Raw genomic sequence first — 22,483 nt, 5'->3', positions numbered from 1 at the left:
GCAGGCACGAGAGGCAGCCCCAAACATTTTTTTGGGGGGGGAGCACACAGGGAGATTGGCGGAGTCAGGTTATAGACCTGAGCCAACTCCCGTGCTTACCGTGGGGAGAGAGTGACTAGTCAGGCACCAGGTTATGCGGCTCTGCGCCGTGTGTCTCCAGTGCGCTCTCATAGCCCGGTGCGCTCTCTGCAAGCTCCCCGCAGTTGACATGCTAGAGTTGGCATTCAGCCAGGAGGGATTGTGCCGGCTCAGCGCTCCTGGTCTCCGGTGCGTCTCTTCGGCCCAGGTTATACTGCGCTAGCTCTGCACACGGTATCCCCAGTTCGCCAGGAGAACCCAGTGCGACCTGTTCCAGCTCCCTGCATGTGCCGGACTAGAGTGGGCATGCAGCCAAGAGGAGCTGGGCATGCAGCCACAGCCCGGTTCGACCTGTGCCTGCGCTCTGGAGGTGCCAGGCTAGAGTGGGCATTCCGCCTGGAAGAGTTGTGCCAAGGCTACGCACCAGATCTCCAGTACTCCCCCACAGCCCGGTTCATCCTGTGCCTCCTCCAATGACCAGGCCTCCAGTAGGTCTCCCCAGCCTGGTTCATCTTGTGCCTCCTCCACAGACCAGGCCTCCAGTAGGTCTCCCCAGCCTGGTTCATCCCGTGCCTCCTCCACGGACCAGGCTTCCAGTAGGTCTCCCCAGTCTGGTGAGTCCGGTGCTTGCTCCACGGCCCAGTCCGGGGCCCGCAGCGAGGGTGCCCAGTCCGGGGCCGCAGCGAGGGTCCCCAGTCCGGGCGCCGCAGCGAGGGTCCCCACACCAGAGGCGCCACCAAAGTGGGGTGAGCTAGAGGTGGTGAACCAGAGCCGCCTCCACGGATAGATACCCACCCGGACCCTCCCCTATAGGTTCAGGTTTTGCGGCCTGAGTCCGCATCTTTGGGGGGGAGGTACTGTCACGCCCTGACCTGAGAGAGCCTTTTTATGTCTCTATTTTGGTTTGGACAGGGTGTGATTTGGGTGGGCATTCTATGTTTTGTTTTCTATGATTCTTTATTTCTATGTTTTGGCCGGGTATGGTTCTCAATCAGGGACAGCTGTCTATCGTTACTTCTGATTGAGAATCACACTTAGGTAGCCCTTTTTCCTTCCTTCAGTGTGGGTAGTTGACTTGTGTTAGTGGCACTTTGCCCTCGTAAGCTTCACGGTTGTTCATTATGTTGGCGTCATTATAATAAAAATAAAATGTACGCTCACCACCCTGCACTTTGGTCTACTTCCAATGACGGCCGTGACATGATCATTTTCCATTTACATTATACAATAGGTTTGAAACGTGCGCTCCGTGGTAATAACTATGAACAATAACTGATGGCCTACTCTCCCGAACGCAACAGATAGTTCAGATGAAAGGGAACAGCTTCAGTGGATTTACGTTGATTCAGAATGTTTGGATTAGACAGAGTTAAGGAAGAGAATGCAGCGAGGCCGGGCGACGGCGATTTCCTCCTTTTAATGAGTTGAGATCTGTCGGACATTTCCACCTGACCTAATTAAAGCGCCCCTGGCCCAGCTGAGCAAGTGGCCATGAATTAAAGGATGATTCCACCAACTCCACAGGCCTTTTCTACAATAATAATAATACATGCCATTTAGCAGACGCTTTTATCCAAATTGACTTACAAGTCATGCGTGCGTGCATACATACATGTTACGCACAGGTGGTCCCAGGAATGGAATCCGCTATCCTGGTGTTGCAAGAGCCATGCTCTACCAACTGAGCTACAGAGGAGCACATTTTTAGTTTGGTTCACTTTCAATGGAGTAGATGGTTGTGTCACTTCTGGAGTTTGGCCTTGTGACCCCAATGCTGTGCTCCAATCCTATCATTTATAATAAAAAAACATTTGTCTGAATCTACTAATCCAAGGTGAGTAGAGTGTGGAATGGAACGGTATAATAATTTTTACTTTATTCAGTCATGAGTGACAAATGGGAAGGTTTTGCATTTGAGACTTACATTGGTTCCATTTTGCAAGCAACTCAATCAAACGCAACTGAAGTAGGCTATTTGAAAGAAAACAAACACTATTTTAATTCCAGTGTGAAGGAGAGTGAACAAGGGCAGAAGGAAGAGAATACTTTTTGGAAGGGAATGCAGCCCATGACTGGTACAACAAGTCCACCACAAGTCACTATGTCTATGACTAGCCACTTAAAAGTCTGGTGAAGTGCCTAGAGGATTGTATTAATTCTGCTTGGGCTCATCAAGGAAGATGTACTCCATCGTCTGCATGTCAATAAGGTCTGCGATTAGAACTTCTGGGAGTGAGCGCTGATTAGTGATACCTACTCACTGTGATCTTCTTGCTTTGTTGGATAGCCAGAAAGGAGGATGTGTGCATGCCATGCATTGGATGAAAAGGTACTAACAGTATAACAGTAGCTCATTAGTATAACGTGGACTTTCTGTTCTCAGTTGACTGTTTGAATGGTGTGTCTGTCATTTATTTTGAAACCTCTTCTTGAACATCTCTAAGGGCTATGTTGTTATAAATGAAGATGTATGTTGATCTAGCTAGGTCCTTTTCAAACTCAGATTTGAAAGGTCGTCTCTCCTGTCTTTGTAGCAGTGTTCAGATGCTTGCTACAACAATAAAGGATTATCTTTGTTTTAAAACAAATAACTTTCCAGCTATACCTATCCTCCTAACTCCATTACTGCTGATTCAGACTTACACAATCATCTCTTAATCATCTGAATAACCTACTGTGTTAAATGAGGCCTCTCCTCCTGGTTACCCTAGTGACCATATCCCTCGTGCATCCCGCAAAGGCGGAGGTGTTGCTAACATGGCAAATTTCAATTTAGAAAAAACAAAATCACTGCGTTTTCGTCTTTTGAGTTTCTAGTCATGAAACCTGAAATCTATGCAGCCTACTCAATCACTTTTTATAGCTACTGTTTACAGGCCTACTGGACAGCGTTCCTCACTGAGTTCCCTGAATTCCTATCGGACCTTGTAGTCATGGCAGATAATATTCACATTTTTGGTGAATTTAATATTCACATGGAAAAGTCCACAGACCCACTCCAAAAGGCTTTCGGAGCCATCATCGACTCAGTGGGTTTTGTCCAACATGCCACAGTCTGGACCAAGTTTTGTCCCGTGGAATAAAGACTGTAGATCTTAATGTTTTTCCTCATAATCCTGGACTATCGGACCACCATTTTATTATGTTTGCAATTGCAACAAATAATCTGCTCAGACCCCAACCAAGGATCATCAAAAGCCGTGCAATAAATTCTCAGACAACCCAAAGATTCCTAGATATACCTTCCAGACTCCCTCCACCTACCCAAGGACGTCAGAGTACAACAATTGGTTATCCACCTAACTGAGGAACTAAATGTAACCTTGCGTAATACCCTAGATGCAGTCGCACCCGTAAAAACAAAAAACATTTGTCATAAGAATCTAGCTCCCTGGTATACAGAAAATACCCGAGCCCTGAAGCAAGCTTCCAGACAATTGGAATGGAAATGGCGCTACACCAAACTGGAAGTCTTCCAACTAACTTGGAAAGACAGTACCGTGTAGTATCGACGAGCCCTCACTGCTGCTCAATCAACTTAATTGAGGAGAATATGAACAATCCAAAATGTATTTTTGATACTGTTGCAAAGCTAACTAAAAAGCAGCATTCCCCAAGAGAGGATGGCTTTCACTTCAGCAGTGATAAATTCATGAACTTCTTTGACGAAAAAGATCATGATCATTAGAAAGCAAATTACGGACTCTTTAAATCTGCATATTTCTCCAAAGCTCAGTTGTCCTGAGTCTGCACAACACTGCCAGGACCTAGGATCAAGGGAGACACTCAAGTGTTTTAATACTATATCTCTTGACACATTGATGAAAATAGTCTTGGCCTCTAAACCTTCAAGTTGCATACTGGACCCTATTCCAACTAATCTACTGAAAGAGCTGCTTCCTGTACTTGGCCCTCCTATGATGAATATAATAAACAGCTCCCTATCCACTTGATGTTGAAAAAGCCAAACCTTGACCCAGAAAATATTTTAAAAACTATTGGCCTATATCGAATCTCCCATTCCGCTCAATTTTTTTTGTAATAGATGTTGCACAGCAACTCATTGCCTTCCTGAAGACAAACAATGTATGCAAAACGCTTCAGTCTGGTTTTATACCCCATCATAGCACTGAGACTGCACTCGTGAAGGTGGTAAATGGCGTCAGACCAAGGCTCTGCATTTGTCCTTGTGCTCCTAGACCTTAGTGTTGCTTTTGATACCATCGATCGCCACATATTTTTGGAAAGATTGGAAACCCAAATTGGTCTACACGGACAAGTTCTGGCCTGGTTTAGATCTTATCTGTCGGAAAGATATCAGTTTGTCTCTGTGGATGGTTTGTCTTCTGTAAAATCAACTGTAAATGTCGGTGTTCCTCAAGGTTCCGTTTTAGGACCACTATTGTTTTGACCTCTTGGTGATGTCATTCGGAAACATAATGTTAACTTTCACTGCTATGCGGACAATACAAAGCTGTACATTTCGATGAAACATGGAAAAGCCCCATAATTGCCCTCCCCGGAAGCCTGTGTTTCAGACACAAGGAAGTGGATGGCGGCAAATGTTTTAATTTTAAACTCAGACAAAACAGAGATGCTAGTTCTAGGTCCCAAGAAACAAAGAGATATTATATTGGATCTGACAATTAATCATGATGGTTGTACAGTAGTCTCAAATAAAACTGTGAAGGACCTCGGCGTTACTCTGGACCATGATCTCTCTTTTGATGAACATATCAAGAATATTTTAAGAACAGCTTTTTTCCATCATCGTAACATTGGAAAAATGAGAAACTTTCTGCTAAAATCTTGACTAGAACCAAAAACTTTGATCATAGTACTCCAGTGCTAGCCTGTCTACAATGGCTTCCTGTAAAGGCTGGGGCTGATTTCAAGGTTTTATTGCTAACCTACCGTCCTGCCGTACATACCTACTCATACGCTATGGTCACAAGACGCAGGCCTCCTTACTGTCCCCAGACTTTCTAAGCAAACAGCTTGAGGCAGGACTTTCTTCTATAGAGCTCAATTTTTATAGAATGGTCTGCCTATCTATGTGAGAGACGCAGACTTGGTCTCGACCTTTAACCTTTCTGGCGGATGTTCCGCTAGTGACCCACCTCGACAACATCCGGTTGAAATACAGAAATTGAAATACAGAAATAGTCATAATAAACATTCATAAAAAATACAAGTGTTATACATCGGTTTAAAGATGAACCTTTTGTTAATCCTGCCGCTTTGTCAGATTTCAAAATGGCTTTACGGCGAAAGCATACCATGCGATTATCTGAGGACAGCGCCTCGCTTACAAAAGCATACAAACATTTTACAACCAAGTAAAGGAATTAGAAAAGTCAGAAATAGCGCTAAAATTAATCACTTACCTTTGAAGATCTTAATTTGGTTGCAGTGACAAGAGTCCCAGCTCCACAATAAATGTTTGTTTTGTTCGATAAAGTCCCTCTTTAAAACCCCAAAACTCTATTTGTTGGCGCTTTTTGTTCAGTAATCCACTGGCTCCAAGGCGGTCAAAACATGCAGACAAATACATCCTAATAGTACCGGTAAAGTTTGTCGAAACATGTCAAACGATGTTTAGAATTAATCCTCAGGTTGTCAATTGTCTAAATAATCGATAATATTTCAACTGGACAATAGCGTATTTAATAGAAAGGAAAAACAACGAAGGGCGCGCAATCGTTCACGCGGGCAAACCAGCTCTGCATTCTTCCTCAGTCCACTGACAAAAAGGGTCTCATTCTTCTTTATTTTTCAGAAAATAAGCCTGAAACAATGTCTAAAGACTGTTGACATCTAGTGGAAGTCATAGGAACTGCAATCTGGGTCCTAACCCATTAGATACTGTATAGGCATTCAATTGAAAATACCCACATCAAAAAAATCCCACTTCCTGGATGGATTTTCCTCAGGTCAGTTCTGTTATACTTACAGACATTATTTTAACAGTTTTGCATATTCTAGCTTCTGGGCCTGAGTAACAGGCAGTTTACTTTGGGCACGCTTCTCATCCAGACGTCGAAATACTGCCCCCAAGCCATAAGAAGTTTTCAGTCTTTCAGTAGGTCCTATAATTGAGTGTAGTCTGGCCCAGGGGTGTGAAGGTGAACGGAAAGGTACTGTAGCGACGAACCGCCCTTGTTGTCTCTGCCTGGCCAGTTCCCCTCTCTCCACTGGGATTCTCTGCCTCTACCCTATTACGGGGGCTGAGTCACTGGCTTACTGATGCTCTTCCATGCCGTCCCTAGGAGGGGGTGGGTTGAGTCACTGACGTGTCCTTCCTGTCTGGGTTGGCGCCCCCCTCGGGTTCGTGCCGTAGAGGAGTTCTTTGTGGGCTAGACTCGGCCTTGTCTCAGGGTAGTAAGTTGGTGGTTGAAGATATCCCTCTAGTGGTGTGGGGGCTGTGCTTTGGCAAAGTGGGTGGAGTTATATCCTGCCTGTTTGGCCCTGTCCGGGGTTATTGTCGGACAGGGCCACAGTGTCTCCCAACCCCTCCTGTCTCAGCCTCCAGTATTTATGCTGCAATAGTTTGTGTCGGGGGGCGAGGGTCAGTCTGTTATATCTGGATTATTTCTCCTTTCTCATCCAGTGTCCTGTGTGAATTTAAGTATGCTCCCTCTAATTCTCTCTCTTTCTCGCTTTCTTCTCTCGGGGGACGTGAGCCCTAGGACCATGCCCCAGGACTACCTGGCCTGATGACTCCTTGCTATCCCCAGTCCACCTGGTCATGCTGCTGCTCCAGTTTCAACTGTTCTGCCTGGACTCTTTCTACTGCACCTGCTGTCTCTAACTCTGAATGATCGGCTATGTAAAGCTAACTTACATTTACTCCTTAGGTGCTTACCTGTTGCACCCTCTACAACCACTGTTATTATTATTATTATCTGACTCTGCTGGTCATCTATACACATTTGAACATCTTGGCCATATTCTGTTATAATCCCCACACGGCACAGCCAGAAGAGGACTGGCCACCCCTCAGAGCCTGGTTCCTCTCTAGGTTTCTTCCTAGGTTCTAGCCTTTCTAGGGAGTAATTCCTAGCCACCGTGCTTCTACATCTGCATTGCTTGCTGTTTGGGCTTTTAGGCTGGGTTTCTGTACAGCACTTTGTGACATTGGCTGATGTAAAAAACAAAGGCTTTATAAATAAATTTGATTGATTGATTGATACTGGCTGTCTTTGACAGTATTGGTTGAATGAGTTCACAGTCTTGTTGTGCATACCAGAATATGTTTTATCACTGACAGTTCCAGAAGAATCTGATTAACATCAGATTCAGAATATTTCCCACACCTCCAAGCTCTGTCCACATGGCACCAAAATAATGTTGTCTCAACTGGAAAAAAGGCAGTACTACAGATTGATTGCCTATCTATCTGGAGCTCCAGCTCATTCTCAATCCTTGCTGGAAGTTCGATCAGATAGCACCCCATCTGTGGCTCCTTGCCTAGAGGTACTCTGTATTTTCAGCCCAATGATGCCCATCACCATTAGACATGTCTTAGATTACAGCAAAAAGAGCCTCAGGCCTTTTTCATACTGAAAGTCTAATCCACCACCCCTTGTTTTCTATTTCTCCTTAGCCTCTGGGATCTCCTCGCCCCCCTCAACTCCTCCAACACAGTCCGTCAAGCAGCCGCCGGCGTTCCTGCTGGAGGCCTATCGGAGCGAGCCGGAGAGGCCGGAGGCACGGATGCGCTCCTACTCTTCCCCGCCAGACACAGGGCAACGCTTCAGTCTACCCTGCATCAAACCACCCATGACTCCCTCCGCCCCCATCGCTACCTCACAATCACAACCAGTGAGTACTACCTCACTGCTAAAACACCCCTAAAGGGTTTCCATTGAAATAGGGTGCAACTGAACAGTCTAACTCATATTCCTCTTCTTCAACTGCACTGATCTGACAACACAGGATAGTTGAAAGCAATACGGCAATGGTTGGTTTTCACTTCTCCTCTCACATGAGTGCAGATGAGGAGAGGAAGCCAACTGAAGACTATTGAGATTCACCTATGAAGTCAGCCCTGGTGGTTGTCCCCTCCTGTTATGCATGGATGGAAAGCAACAACTCACGGCACAATGCCTTTTCCCCCGCATGTGACCTAATTTTCTGTGTAGGCCTATGTACTGACATGTACAGTGCATTCGGAAAGTATTGAGACAACTTCCCTTTTATCACATTTTGTTATGTTACAACCTTAATTCTAAAATGCATTTTTTTTAAATGTCCTCGTCAATCTACACACAATAGCCCATAATGACAAAGCGAAAACAGGTTTTTAGAAATGTCTGAATACCTTATTTACATAAGTATTCAGGCACCTATGAGACTCGAAATTGAGCTCAGGTGCATCCTGTTCCCATTGATCTTCCTTGAAAGGTTTCTACACCTTGACTGGAGACTGTGGTAAATTCAATTGGTTGGACAGGATTTGGAAAGGCACCTGTCTATATAAGGTCCCGCAGATCTGACAGTGCATGTCAGAGCAAAAACCAAGCCATGAGGTCGAAGGAATTTTCTGTAGAGCTCCGAGACAGGATTGTTTCGAGGCACAGATCTGGGTACCAAATAGGGCTATCTTCTGTATACCACCGCTACCTTGTCACAACACAACTGATTGTCTCAAACACACTAAGAAGGAAAGAAATTCCACAAATTAACTTAATGCACATCTGTTAATTGAAATGCATTCCAGGTGAGAGAATGCCAAGAGTGTGCAAAGCTGTCAAGGCAAAGGGTGGCTACTTTGAAGAATCTCAAATATATTTTGATTTGTTTACATGATTCCATATGTGTTATTTCATAATTTTGAAATCTTCACTATTCTACAATATAGAAAATAGTAAAAATAAAGAAAAACTCTGAAATGTGTAGGTGTGTCCAAACTTGACTGGTACAATATATACAAAATAAAATTTTCACACAAAAAAAGAATGGCAAAATAATTGGTGTGTGTGTGTGTGTGTGTGCGCGCACCTCTATCAGTTAGTTACACATACATAAAGTTTTCAGACATCTTGACTTTTTCCACATTTTGTTACGTTACTCATTTCAATATTGATTAAAATGTTTATTTTTTCACATCTACACAAAATACCATAATCACAAAGTAAAAGCAGGTTTTTAGAAATGTATGCAAATGTACTTTTAAATCACATAACTATTCAGACCCTTTACTCAGTACTTTGTTGAAGCACCTTTGGGCGATTACAGCCTTGATTCTACTTGGGTATGAAGCTACAAGCTTGGCACACCTGTATTTTCTCCCATTCTTCTCTGCAGATCCTCTCAAGCTTTTTCAGGTTGAATGGGGAGCGTCGCTCCCAAAGCTACTGTGTTGTCTTGGCCGTGTGCTTAGGGTTGTTGTCCTGTTGGATGGTGAACCTTCGCTCTAGTCTGAGGTCCTGAGAAGGTTTTCATCAAGGAACTCTCTGTACTTTGCTCTGTTCATCTTTCCCTCGATCCTGACTAGTCTCCCCGTCCCTGCCGCTGAAAAACATCCCCACAGCATGATGCTGCCACCACCATGCTTCACCGTAGGGATATTGCCTAGTTTCCTCCAGATGTGACGCTTGACATTCAGGCCGAGGAGTTCAATCTTGGTTTCATCAGACTAGAGAATCTTGTTTCTCATGGTCGGAGAGTCCTTTGGGTGCCTTTTGGCAAACTCCAAGTGGGCTGTCATGTGCCTTTATCGTAAAAGACCAAGTCCATATTATGGCAAGGACAGCTCAAATAAGCAAAGAGAAAAAACAGTCCATATTTACTTTAAGACATGAAGGTCAGTCAGTCCAGAAAATTTCAAGAACTTTGACGGTTTCCTCAAGTGCAGTCGCAAAAACCATTGAGCGCTATGATGAAATTGGCTCTCATGAGGACAACCACAGGAAAGGAAGACCCAGAGTTACCTCTGCTGCAGAGGATAAGTTCATTATCATCAGTTACCTGACTGAGGATACCAGAAATTGCAGCACAATAAATGCTTCAGAGTTCAAGTAACAGACACATCTCAACATGAACTGTTCAGAGGAGACTACCTGAATTAGGCCTCCATGGTCGAATTGCTGGACATTAGACTAGTGGAAATCTATCATTTGGTCTGATGAGACCCAATTGGAGATTTTTGGTTCCAACCACCTTGCCTGTGTGAGACGCAGAGTGGGTGAACCGAGGATCTCCCCATGTGTGGTTCCCACCGTGAAGCATGGAGGAAGAGATGTGATGGTGTGGGGGTGGTGCTGGTGACACTGTCAGTGATTTATTTTGAATTCAAGGCAGACTTAAACCAGCATGGCTACAACAGTATTCTGCAGTGATACGCCATCCCATCTGGTTTTCACTTAGTGGGACTATCATTTGTTTTTCAAAAGGACAATGACCCAACACAATTCTAGGTGAAGCTGGTTGAGAGAATGCCAAGAGTGTGCAAAGCTGTCAACAACTTTGAAGAATCTGAAATCTAAAATATATTTTGATTCATCACTTTTTTGTTTACCTCATGATTCCATATTTCATAGTTTTGATGTCTTCACTATTCTATTCTAGAATGTAGAAAATAATGTTTTTAAATGTAAATTGTAAAGTATTTTTGTTAGTAATGCATTTTTTGTTATGTATCAGGCAGGAAGACTAGCTGCCGCCTTATTGTGCATCCCATCTGTGATTGCAGTATAGCGGCAAGACCTGGGTCAAATATGGAGGTCAAATTCTTTCAACCTAGAGTTGCCTTGGAATTTGAAAAACTGTCAATGGAAACCTGTTAGCTTCTATAGTGGCAGGAAGATGCTGAATTGTATTCAGAATGGTTTGGGCAAACCTCCTAAGGAACTGAAAGCAGGGGGTATCTAATACATACAGTCTAGTCCATAGCTAGGTTAAGACAGGTTAAACCAGGGGTACTCAACTCTTACCCTACGAGGTCTGGAGCCTGCTGGTTTTCTGTTCTACCTTATAATTAATTGGACACACCATGTGTCCCTGGTCCAAATCAGTCCCTGATTAGAGGGGAACAATGAAAAATGCAGTGGAACTGGCTTAGAGGTCCAGAGTTCAGTTTGAGGGGGTTAAACTCTGCTCAATAGTCCTAATCTGATTTGTGCTGCTGTCTTTCTCTCACTCTCATTTATTTATTCACTCACCCCTCTCTATCTTTCAAATGTGCTGTTTTCACATTTGGTCCCTTGAGAAAGTCAGAATGTCCAAGGGCAAAATTGACTTGTTGTCTCCCGCATAGGCCATCTCTGCAGGGTTTAATGGCTTTACTCAGCAGATGTTAATGGCAAGCCAACATCACTCCTCAGAGGGCTGAAGACTGTGGTCTCAGTTTCATGACAAGTTTATCATCTCAGTTTCCCCCAATTTACACACACGTGCGCACAGGCACACAGACATTGGTTTCTGAGTGCAGAGTGCTTGTTGTTTGATGGCGCCCATATAGGGTTAAAACTTGCTACAGCTGTACAATATGACTTCAGAAATGTTTGTGCTTTGTACAGATAGGCTAAGCACTGGAGTTGTGTGCGGGCATGACTCCATAGAAAGCTGAGGCTCAGTAAGGTACAAAGAGCATTTTGTTCATCCTCCAGCAGTTTTAATTGGTTATTTAACTTGAATTAAATTGTTTTGTCCCCGTGAAATTGCCTCTCAGAAATCCTCACAAGGGTTTGGTGTCCCTCTATCTCTGCCAAGTGATTCACCGGTTTTACATAGCCAGTGGAGAGACACTAGCCTGCTCCCAGATCAGTTTGTACTATCTTGCAAACTTCTAAGGTCATTGTCATGCTGTTTGCCGTGGCAATGACAATGGCAGTTGGCAAGATGGCTCAAACAGATCTGGGACCAGGCTAGAGAGACTAGATGACAACCACAATGCTCAACACCTTCTAGAGATATCTCAAAAGTCTCATCTCTATCTTTCTCTCCTCCTATAGATAACTTTCCACATTCCACACATCACTGTTTTAATATTACACCGACAGGTCCAGCACCAAAGTTTTGATTGATCATGGCACATTCTACATCGTGAAGTGTGAGTCTGAAGAATGTGTTGTCATCTACATACAATTTAATGAATCGCTGCATTAACATTGCCTCCTTGGTAGATTCATTTGGAAAACGGGAAGACACTCGTTCAGTTCACGTTCAGCTTTGCCTTGAAATTAAACAAGAACGTGAAAAATGTAAACAATGTGAAATGTTTTCAATCATTTCCACATATCGTTTGATTTGGGTGAAACACTGGAGATGAGTACAAGTAAATGACTCGTGCTCCACATCCACACCTTTACTCTGAGCTGTTCAAAAATAACTACAAGAGACATAATTTGTTCTGATAGACATAACCAAACATTTCAAAAGCAGTTAACAGCTCTTACTAAATATTCACATCAAAGTTTGACTTGTTAAATGTTAAATGTTTTAAGTAATTTGTTTTCCTCTAAAACAGTTCTCATGGTTTGTTCTCCAATGAGTTCTGGTGAAGTTGGGGCAGTTTGTTTTGCTCACCAGAGCTTCTGTTTGTCTGCCACGCCCAATGAGTCATCCCAGAGGAATTTGGTTATGATGGCCTAACCCCCCCTCTCCTCCAACCCAGATGTTCTGCACATTTCTGCATGCCACCTACTGCACCTCTGCCAAAACAAACCAGACTAATCAGAATTGACTGGCCCTCTAATGTATAATTGTTCTGTCATACATCCACTCTCGCCTAGCGCTTTTCAGCTTCCTATGATAGCTGCAGACCATGGGCTGTTCATGTTCATAGGATAAATCGTTTTGGAGCACTAATATTAATATTTTGAAGCATTTTTTGTCCCTCTAACATGAACAGTGTGCAATGAGCTTAGATTGTGTTTGAAAAAGTTTGTTCCCATTTGGAGATAATGAACTTGACCCATTGAACACCTGTGAAGCCATAAGGTTGTACTTCCCACAATGCCCTCTGTTGGGTATGCTTCAGGTGAGAGCAATGATTGTGTGTAGTCCTGTGTTGTTTTTACAGGGGTTTCACAGAGCCACACATGAAAGGATCCACTGCGTGTATGAGTTCAGCAAGGCATGTTCACTTGCAGACACAAATCCCTACCTCATCCTCTGTGTAAATCATACAAGACATTTAAGAGGTGTGGCTCTTCCAGCTTCTGCATTTGATCACATATAGATGTAAGAACACAGAGGTATGCAAAGCTATAGTTTTTAGCATATACAAAGAGTTCTGAATGTCTGTATAGTAACATGGTTATCTTGCCCTGGTTGGCAGTACTCAACACTGCAAATTCATCCATTTAGTATGCACAGTTTTCCAACTTTTTAAAACCTTTTTTTAAAGCTAGGATACACATTACAAGGCACTATGGTGGTATTTCTGGAGACATATGGGCATGCCACGTAAACTAGTACAATTGAGTGTCCTAATTGTGGATCACAGTTGCTTTGGATTCATCACATGGGCCCATATACAGCCTGGTCGTCATCATTATAATCATCAATCGCTACCTGAGAAGTCAGGACACTTACGACTTTGCGCCGCTAAGCAACATCTGGTGTCAGCAAATGTCTTTAAAAAAATGAAGAAATATTATGGGTAATACAATGACTGATTGTGAACCAATTGCAGTGGCAAAATAAATGTTCAGAACATGACAAAATTAACCATCTAATGATCCGTCAGTGTATTTAAATCATAACACTTTATAGTGTAGCCTACGCATCACTATGCGTAGGCATAATGCAGAGTATATCATTGTTAAACTGATAACCCCCGGAAACATATTTAGCATTCTTTTGTAGTGTACGTACAGTGTAGCTTGTCTCTCCAATTAGGCAGTTTGGATTCGATGGATACACTCAGAGGCTTTTTGGAGTACCGGCGTGACGCGGCTTACAGAGCTTTACAACATCTTTCATCCCCCAAACACAAATGTGGAGCTCATTTAGAACATCCACGAATTTAAAGTTCTCTAAAATGTTGCAGGCGAGCACACTGTGTAGAAGCGTAAGCGCAAACCGGAACAAACGTGTCGTTCACTGCAATTGCAGCAAATTGGAATGTTCCACTTTTACCTGAATAGGGGATTGGTATTTTCCTCTCATATTTTACGTCTCGGGCTCAGGACTAAAGTACTGGATGTAGGCTACCTGAGAATGCGGTCTAGTTTAGTAAAATACGGCTACGCTAATATTTTTACCAACACAGAGCAAGAAAGGAAATACACGCTTTAGGAAAATCACAGGAGCCTTTTGTGCGATCAACGTTTGTACTGTGTTTCTCGTTTTCGTGTTGGCACCCCACTGCACAAGAGGGGAGTTTCTCACACCCAGCGACTGTCAAATCAGTAGCAGTTGGGAAGTCTAGTTGCAACGTGGGAAGGCTACATTTTAGGAGCAGCTAATTGACTATCCTTTACTTCTTGTCTACAGGTCGACAGTTTAGTTGAAACCATGCTGAAGAAACTTGAGCTAGAAGATGAAGGTAAGCTCTTTGGAACTGTGTTTTTTTAACTAGTAGACGTGCAAATCCATTCGTAACCTTTTGCCAGCTGACAAGGTAATGCATCGGCCAAATAGTTATCAGAATGATGTATGATATACTGAACAAAAATATTCACGCAACATGTAAAGTGTTTCTCCCATGCTTCATGAGCTGAAATAAACTATCCTATATATTTTCCAAACGCACAAAAAGTTTCTCTCAAATTGTGAACAAATTTGACAATAAAAGGCCACTCTAAAATGTACAGTTTTGTCAAACAACACAATGCCACAGATGTCTCAAGTTGAGGGAGCATGCAAATTGGCATGTTGACTACTGTCAACCAGAGCTGTTGCCAGATCATTTAATGTTAATTTCTTCACCATAAGGTGCCTCCAATGTTGTTTTAGGGAATTTGGCAGTATATCCAACCGGCCTCATAACTGCAGACCACGTATGGCGTTGTGTGTGTGTGTGTGCGAGCGGTGGGGTTATGGTGTGGGCAGGCATAAAATACGGACAAGAAACGCAATTGCCTTTTATCAATGGCAATTTGAATGCACAGAGATACCGTGACGAGATCCTGAGACCCATTATCGTTTGCCATTCATCCGCCACCATCACCTCATGTTTCAGCATAATAATGCATGGCCCCATTTCGCAAGGTTCTGTAGACAATTCCTGGAAGCTGAAAAGGTCCCATTTATTTCCATGGCCTGCATACTCACCAGACATGTCACCCAATGAGCATGTTTGGGATGCTCTGGATCGACGTGTTCAACAGCGTGTTTCAGTTCCCGCCAATATCCAGCAACTTCGCACAGCCATTGAAAAGGAGTGAGACAACATTCCACAGGTATCTGTGACCAACAGATGCACATCTGCATTCAGTCATGTGCAATACATAGATTAGGGCCTAATTTATTTATCCTTGTGACTCAGTAAAATCTTTCATATTGTTGTATGTTTTTGCGTTATGTTTTTGTTCAGTGTAGATTTGATGATTTCTATGTAATTAGCCCTAAACTATAGTTTACCTATTCAAGTTTAGCCCATTGATGATTGCATCTTCCAATCACTTTAAAAGTAGGCCTTTAAGTCATGTCATCTACGCATTTAGTGGTCAATTAATTTTCCGGCAGCCCATGGATCATATTTTATTCTTGTGGTGTAGCCTAATATTAAAACCATATAATGTTAACCCATTTTTTTGTGCATGCATAGGCTACATGTGCTGCATTGTGAATATATCAAAGGTGGAACCGAGCTGTATACCAGCTATGTAGCCCATCGTTATATCCATGTATAGAAGCTTTACTGGATGGGCAGGGACGTCATTGTGATCATGAAGGGGATTCCGTCCCTGGTGGGTGGGTGGGGCCTAGTTCGCTGTCATCCCTGCTAATCTGTTGGCTGCCTCCAGCCACAATGTGATGTTCAGCTTTGCAGCAATCTCAAATACAGCGCTGCAGCATGCATAGACCAGTGTTTCCTCATTTGTCCACTGGATGGCGAGTCATGCCCGTTCTATACTTAACGTCTCTATCTGCAACTGTTCTGAACTAAGAACAATCCATGGATTTTTCACGATTTGCCTTCATGGACTCTGGAGGAGTGCTTAGAATAGCCTGTCTGTCTTACATTATGCAGGATCATGTTCATTGACGTGGTTGTCTTCATACAGGGTGCCCTGTGTAGCGTTCTATGTGATCCGGATACGTCAGCGCTGAGGGTTTATCCTGTGCCAGCAGCTCTCATTCTGTGTTGCGTCACATTGCACAGCATGCATCGTACATGCAGCGCAGTCAGTAAACATGCCTCTTGCTTCACAGATCATGGTGTGTGGGGGGAGGGGGGTTGAGTTGACAGGTTGCGATATAGGAAATTATTGGATGAAAGTTCTGCTTGCTGGGCCCATTCATAGAGGTGCTGTTTAGTGGATGATTGCCTTAGTAGAACTAAATTTCATACTAAATATACATTTCTGAAAAGAATACGTACATCAGAAAGAGATTGATAAACTTTGTCATTGTTCTCAAGTTTATCACGTTTCTGTAGATATGTGGCCAGAGTTTTAATCTTTTACAGTGACAGTTGCAAAATAAACATACCAAGTTCTTAATAGACCATTCTAATGAAAATAGACTTGATATCTGACTCCATAAATGGATCAACATCAGACATCTCTCTCAATCCTATTTATACTGTATGTTTTTCCTCCCCGTGTTATAAATTAAGCCACAAATATTAGCCTACCGGATGATTGGCTATGTGGGATAATAGGCAGACTACTACCTTTTTTCCACATTGGTCAAATATTAATCATTGAGGCTCTTCAAAATGGCTGATGGCTGGAGTGTCATTCCTGTGCTCAGTGGTAAATCTAAATGCTCAGAGCAGTTTTACTGGGAGATTGTTTAGGCTGCTTATTCGGTGTGTGTGATTGTGAGGCAATGGCTTTGGGCAGCAGCCATTTATATTTCAAAGCCTACCTTCAAACTCAGTGCCTCTTTGCTTGACATCATGGGAAAATCAAAAGAAATCAGCAAGACCTCAGAAATAAAAATTGTAGACCTCCACAAGTCTGTTTCATCCTTGGGAGCAATTTCCAAAAGCCTGAAGGTACCACTTTCATCTGTACAAACAATAGTACGCAAGTATAAACACCATTGGACCATGCAGCCGTCATACCGTCAGGAAGGAGACGCCTAGAGATTAAAGTACTTTGGTGCGAAAAGTGCAAATCAATCCCGGAACAACAGCAAAGGACCTTGTGAAGATGCTGGAGGAAACGGGTACAAAAGTATCTATAACCACAGGAAAACGTGTCCTATATCGACATAACCTGAAAGGCCGCTCAGCAAGGAAGAATCCACTGCTCCAAAACCTGCATAAAAAGCCAGACTACGTTTTGCAACTGCACATGGGAACAAAGATTGTGCTTTTTGGAGAAATGTCCTCTGGTCTGATGAAACAAAAATAGAACTGTTTGGCCATAATGACCATTGTTATGTTTGGAGGAAAAAGGGGAGGCTTGCAAGCTGAAGGACACCATCCCAACCGTGACGCATGGGGGTGGCAGTGTCATGTTGTGGGGGTGCTTTGCTGCAGGAGGGACTGGTGCATTTCACAAAATAGATGGCATCATGAGGAAGGAAAATTGTCGATATATTGAAGCAACATCTCAAGACATTAGTCAGGAAGTTAAAGCTTGGTCATAAATGGGTCTTCCAAATAGACAATGACCACAAGCATACTTCCAAAGTTGTCAAAATGGCTTAAGGACAACAATGTCAAGGTATTGGAGTGGCCATCACAAAGCATTTGACCCAAGTTAAACAATTTAAAGGCAATGCTACCAAATACCAAGTGAGTGTATGTAACCTTCTGACCCACTGGGAATGTGATGAAAGAAATAAAAGCTGAAATAAATCATTCTCTCTACAATTATTCTGACATGTCACATTCTTAAAATCAAGCGGTGACCCTAACTGACCTAAAACAGGGACTTTTTACTTGGATTAAATGCCAGGAATTGTGAAATACCGAGTTTAAATGTATGTGACTAAGGTGTATGTAAACTTCTGACTTCAACTGTATATACCTGGGCTTTGACTATTGGCTAAGGTGTCGACACAGCCCTCAGTCCACGGAACTGATGGGGCTAAAGCCATGGGAGTGGAGCTGTCATTTGTATGCATTTACCCGATACACAGACCGGGAGTTGCAGCAGACGCAGGTGTACAGACAGTGCAGAAGTAAGATGGCAGCGTCAGTACAAATCACAGGCAGAATGTCTGGCAAAGTCCAGACGATGTAGACCAGAGTCTAGACTCATTACGGAGATATGTTGGTGTGGGGAGCATGGTTGCTCCATCCAACCACAGAAGAAATTACTGCTCTGTTGTCTTGAGGGCTTAACAAAAGGCTGTTTTAGTGTATTTTTTACGGTGAGAATTGGCAGAGAGATTGAGTTTGAATAGTCAGCGTTTGAGACACCAGCTTTCTTAGTTCATTGAATATAACTTTTTAAATTCAAGTCCTTTGAGAAGAGAGGTGATATCAGGCACTAAGGATATCACGCACAACGATGTGGAGGTTTTGAGAGATTTTGTATGAAAATGCCTGGGACTACTTCCCCATGTATACTGAAAGATAAACGCAACAATTTCGATGATTTTAGTGAGTTACAGTTCTTTTGAAGAAAATCAGTCAATTGAAATAAATTCATTTGGCCCTAATCGATGGATTTCACATGACTGGCAAGGGTGCAGCCATGGGTGTGCCTGGGAGGGCTGGCCCAGCCAATCATATTTTGTTTTTGTGTTTTCCCACGAAAGGGCTTTATTACAGAGAGAAATAATTATGTTTCATCATCTGTCTGGTAGGCTGGTCTCAGACTATCCTGCAGGTGAAGAAGCTGACTGTGGAGGTCCTGGGCTGGTGTGGTTACACAAGGTCTGCGGTTGTGAGGCCGGGTGGACAGCAAACTTGGTGGACATTCCTGCAGTCAGCATGCCAATTGCACGCTCCCTCAACTTGAGACATCTGTGGCGTTGTGTGACACAGCTGCACATTTTAGTGGCTTTTTATTGCCCCCAGCATAAGGTGCACCTGTGTAATGATGCTGTTTAATCAGCTTATTGGTATGCCACACCTGTCAGGTGGATTGGTTATCTTGGCAAAGGAGAAATGCTCACTTACAGGGATGTAAATGCATTTTGTGCAGAATATTTTTAGAGAAATACGCACAAAGCTTACAAGACACTTCTGGGGTCTTATTTCAGCTCATGAAACATGGGACCAACACTTTACATGTTGCGTTTTATATATGTTGTTTCAAAGAGATTATGCCAACAGATGTGCATAGGGCAAATCATGACTCAGTGAACCCCTTTTACCTTCTCATTACTGGTCAAAGCACAAATTGTTGTATGACTATTCCTGTTTTGGATACTTTTTGAATATTTTCCCGTAAGAAAGTATAATATCTGCTTTACTTTCAGCTGTTGAAGAATCCGAAAGGGATATCTACATGCGCTTTATGAAGTCACACAAGTGCTACGACATTGTTCCTACCAGCTCCAAGCTCGTTGTTTTTGACACTACTCTGCAAGTAAGTGCTCCGTCTATTAAACATCTTATACTGCATAAAGACGTCTGACACAAGAAGTCACGCAACATTGTGCTGTAGTCCTTACTGACATAATGTTCCATCTACACAAGTGGTCAGTAGGAAACGTATGCGTTGGTTGTTTTATCGACTGCAGTAACTTCAAACACAATTGCGTTTTGGCTTTAGCCATGATACACCTATGTCTGGTTACTAATTGATCTGCTTTGTTAAACAGGTGATCTGTATATATAATATTAAATATAAGCCGGAGACTGACTTCTCTAGCCAGAATAGACTATGATATCCTGTCTTTAAGTCTATTTCAGATCCTCTCTCTTGAAGCTTGTAACACTTTAAAACCCATAGTAACCCCATCCCACTGTCCTGTCGTTAGAAAAAAATGTTTTTGTGTGACCTTGTCTCGATTTTAAAAAGCTCTACATTTTAATCTGGGGAAGAGGGTTCTCTCAGGGGTCTCATCCTGCCACGGGACATGCAACACTTCAGTCTACACCAAATAAACATTATTTAAAAATTCATCACCCAACTACAACCAGTGAAAACAAGCAGCTGTTAAAAGGCTTTAATAAAACAGCTACAGTCGTGGCCAAAGGTTTTGAGAATGACACAAATATACATTTTCAGTCTGCTGCCTCAGTTTGTTTGCAATTTGCATATACTCCAGATTGTTATGAAGAGTGATCAGATGAATTGCACAGTCCCTATTTGCCACTCAAATTAACTTAATCCTCAACAACATTTTCACTGCATTTCAGCCCTGCCACAAAAGGACCAGCTGACATGTCAGTGATTCTCTCGTTAACACAGGTGTGAGTGTTGACGAGGGCAAGGCTGGAGATCACGCTCACGCTGATTGAGTTCGAATAACAGACTGGAAGCTTCAAAAGGAGGGTGTTGCTTATATTCATTGTTCTTCCTCTGTCAACCATGGTTACCTGCAAGGAAACACGTGCCATCATGGCTTTGTATAAAAAGGGCTTCACAGGCAAGGATATTGCTGCCAGTAGATTGCACTTAAATCAATCATTTATCGGATCTTCAAGGAGAGCGGTTCAATTGCGGTGAAGAAGGCTTCAAGGCGACCAAGAAAGTTCAGCAAGCGCCAGGACCATCTCCTAAAGTTGATTTAGCTTCGAGATCGGGGCACCACCAGTACAGAGCTTGCTTAGGAATGGCAGCAGGCAGGTGTGAGTGCATCTGCACGCACAGTGAGGTGAAGACTTTTGGAGGATGGTCTGGTGTCAAGAAGGGCAGCAAAGAAGCCACTTCTCTCCAGGAAAAACATCAGGGACAAACTGATATTACGCAAAAGGTACAGGGATGGGACTGCTGAGGACTGGGGTAAAGTCATTTTCTGATTGTTTAGGGCATCTGGAAAAAAGCTTGTCCGGAGAAGACCAGGTGAGCAGTACCATCAGTCCTGTGTCATGCCAACAGTAAAGCATCCTGAGACCATTCATGTGTGGGGTTGCTTCTCAGCAAAGGGAGTGGGCTCACTCACAATTTTGCCTTGGAACACAGCCATGAATAAAGAATGGTACCAACACATCCTCCGAGAGCAACTTCTCCCAACCATCCAGGAAGTTTGGTGACGAACAGTGCCTTTTCCACCAAAGATGATTTGAGATGTGTTGACTCGGGGTTGATTACTTACAGTTGAAGTCGGAAGTTTACATACACTTAGGTTGGAGTCATTAGAACTCATTTTTCAACCACTCCACAAATTTCTTGTTAACCTCTCTGGGATATGTGGGACGTTAGCGTTGCCAACAGCCAGTGACAGTGCAGGGCGCCAAATTCAAAATAACAAATCTAATAATTAAAATTCCTCAAGCATACAAGTATTTTACACCATTTTAAAGGTAATTCTCGTTAATCAAGCCACAGTGTCTGATTTAAAAAATGCTTTACAGCGAAAGCACCACAAATGATTGTTAGGTCACCACCAACTCACAGAAAAACCCAGCCATTTTTCCAGCCAAAGAGAGGAGCCACAAAGAGCACAAATAGAGAAAATGAATCACTAACCTTTGATCTTCATCAGATGACACTCATAGGACTTCATGTTACACAATACAAAATAAAGTGCATATTTACATAAAAAAATCTCTTTTACATTGGCGCGGTACGTTCAGTAGTTCTAAAACATGCTGTGATTGTGCAGAGAGCCACATGAATTCACAGAAATACTCATTATATATGTTGATAAATTCAAGTGTTATGCATGGAACTTTAGATACACTTCTTCTTAATGCAACCAATGTGTCAGATTAAAAAAAAACTTTACGGAAAAAGCATAATCTGAGTACGGCGCTCAGAGCCCAAACCAGCCAAAATAAATATCCGCCATGTTGCGCAGTTAACATTTAGTCAAAAATAGTATTATAAATATTCACTTACCTTTGATCTTCATCAGAATGCACTCCCAGGAATCGCAGTTCCACAATAAATGTTTATTTTGTTCGATAATGTCCATAATATATGTCCAAATAGCTTCTTTTGTTAGGGCGTTTGGTAAACAAATTCAAAAGCGTGTTCAGGTCCAGCCGAATGTCGGATAAAAAGTTCCGTTACAGCGCGTAGAAACTTGTCAAAATAAGTATAGAATCAATCTTTAGGAAGTTATCATTAATCTTCAATAATGTTCCAACCGGAGAATTCCTATGTCTGTAGAAAAGCAATTGAACGAGAGCTAACTCTCTCGTGACCGCGCCTCAGAGCCTGTGGCACTCTGCCAGACATCTGACTCATTCCTCTCTCATTTGGTCCCA

The 22,483-nt window shown here is 42.8% G+C and overlaps 1 protein-coding gene across 8 annotated transcripts in view; it reads left to right on the top strand.

Moving 5' to 3' along the window:
* The window catches only part of prkag2a (protein kinase, AMP-activated, gamma 2 non-catalytic subunit a), a 126,539-nt gene that overhangs the window by 60,346 nt on the left and 43,710 nt on the right, over positions 1-22,483 (top strand). For all 8 annotated transcript variants that reach the window (XR_016484371.1, XR_016484372.1, XR_016484370.1 and 5 more), the window contains 3 exons: positions 7,685-7,902; positions 14,524-14,575; positions 19,582-19,691. Coding sequence is in view for 4 of the 8 variants with exons in the window: in XM_036934906.2 (XP_036790801.2) it covers positions 7,685-7,902; positions 14,524-14,575; positions 19,582-19,691 (380 nt within the window). In the remaining 4 variants the exon portion in view is untranslated. The remainder of the gene's footprint in view (positions 1-7,684; positions 7,903-14,523; positions 14,576-19,581; positions 19,692-22,483) is intronic.

The sequence above is a fragment of the Oncorhynchus mykiss genome, chromosome 11, assembly GCF_057628025.1.
Source record: "Oncorhynchus mykiss isolate SJ-2025 chromosome 11, ASM5762802v1, whole genome shotgun sequence".
NCBI classification, from domain to species: Eukaryota; Metazoa; Chordata; class Actinopteri; order Salmoniformes; family Salmonidae; genus Oncorhynchus; species Oncorhynchus mykiss.
This window is presented reverse-complemented; position numbering and strand designations above follow the sequence as displayed.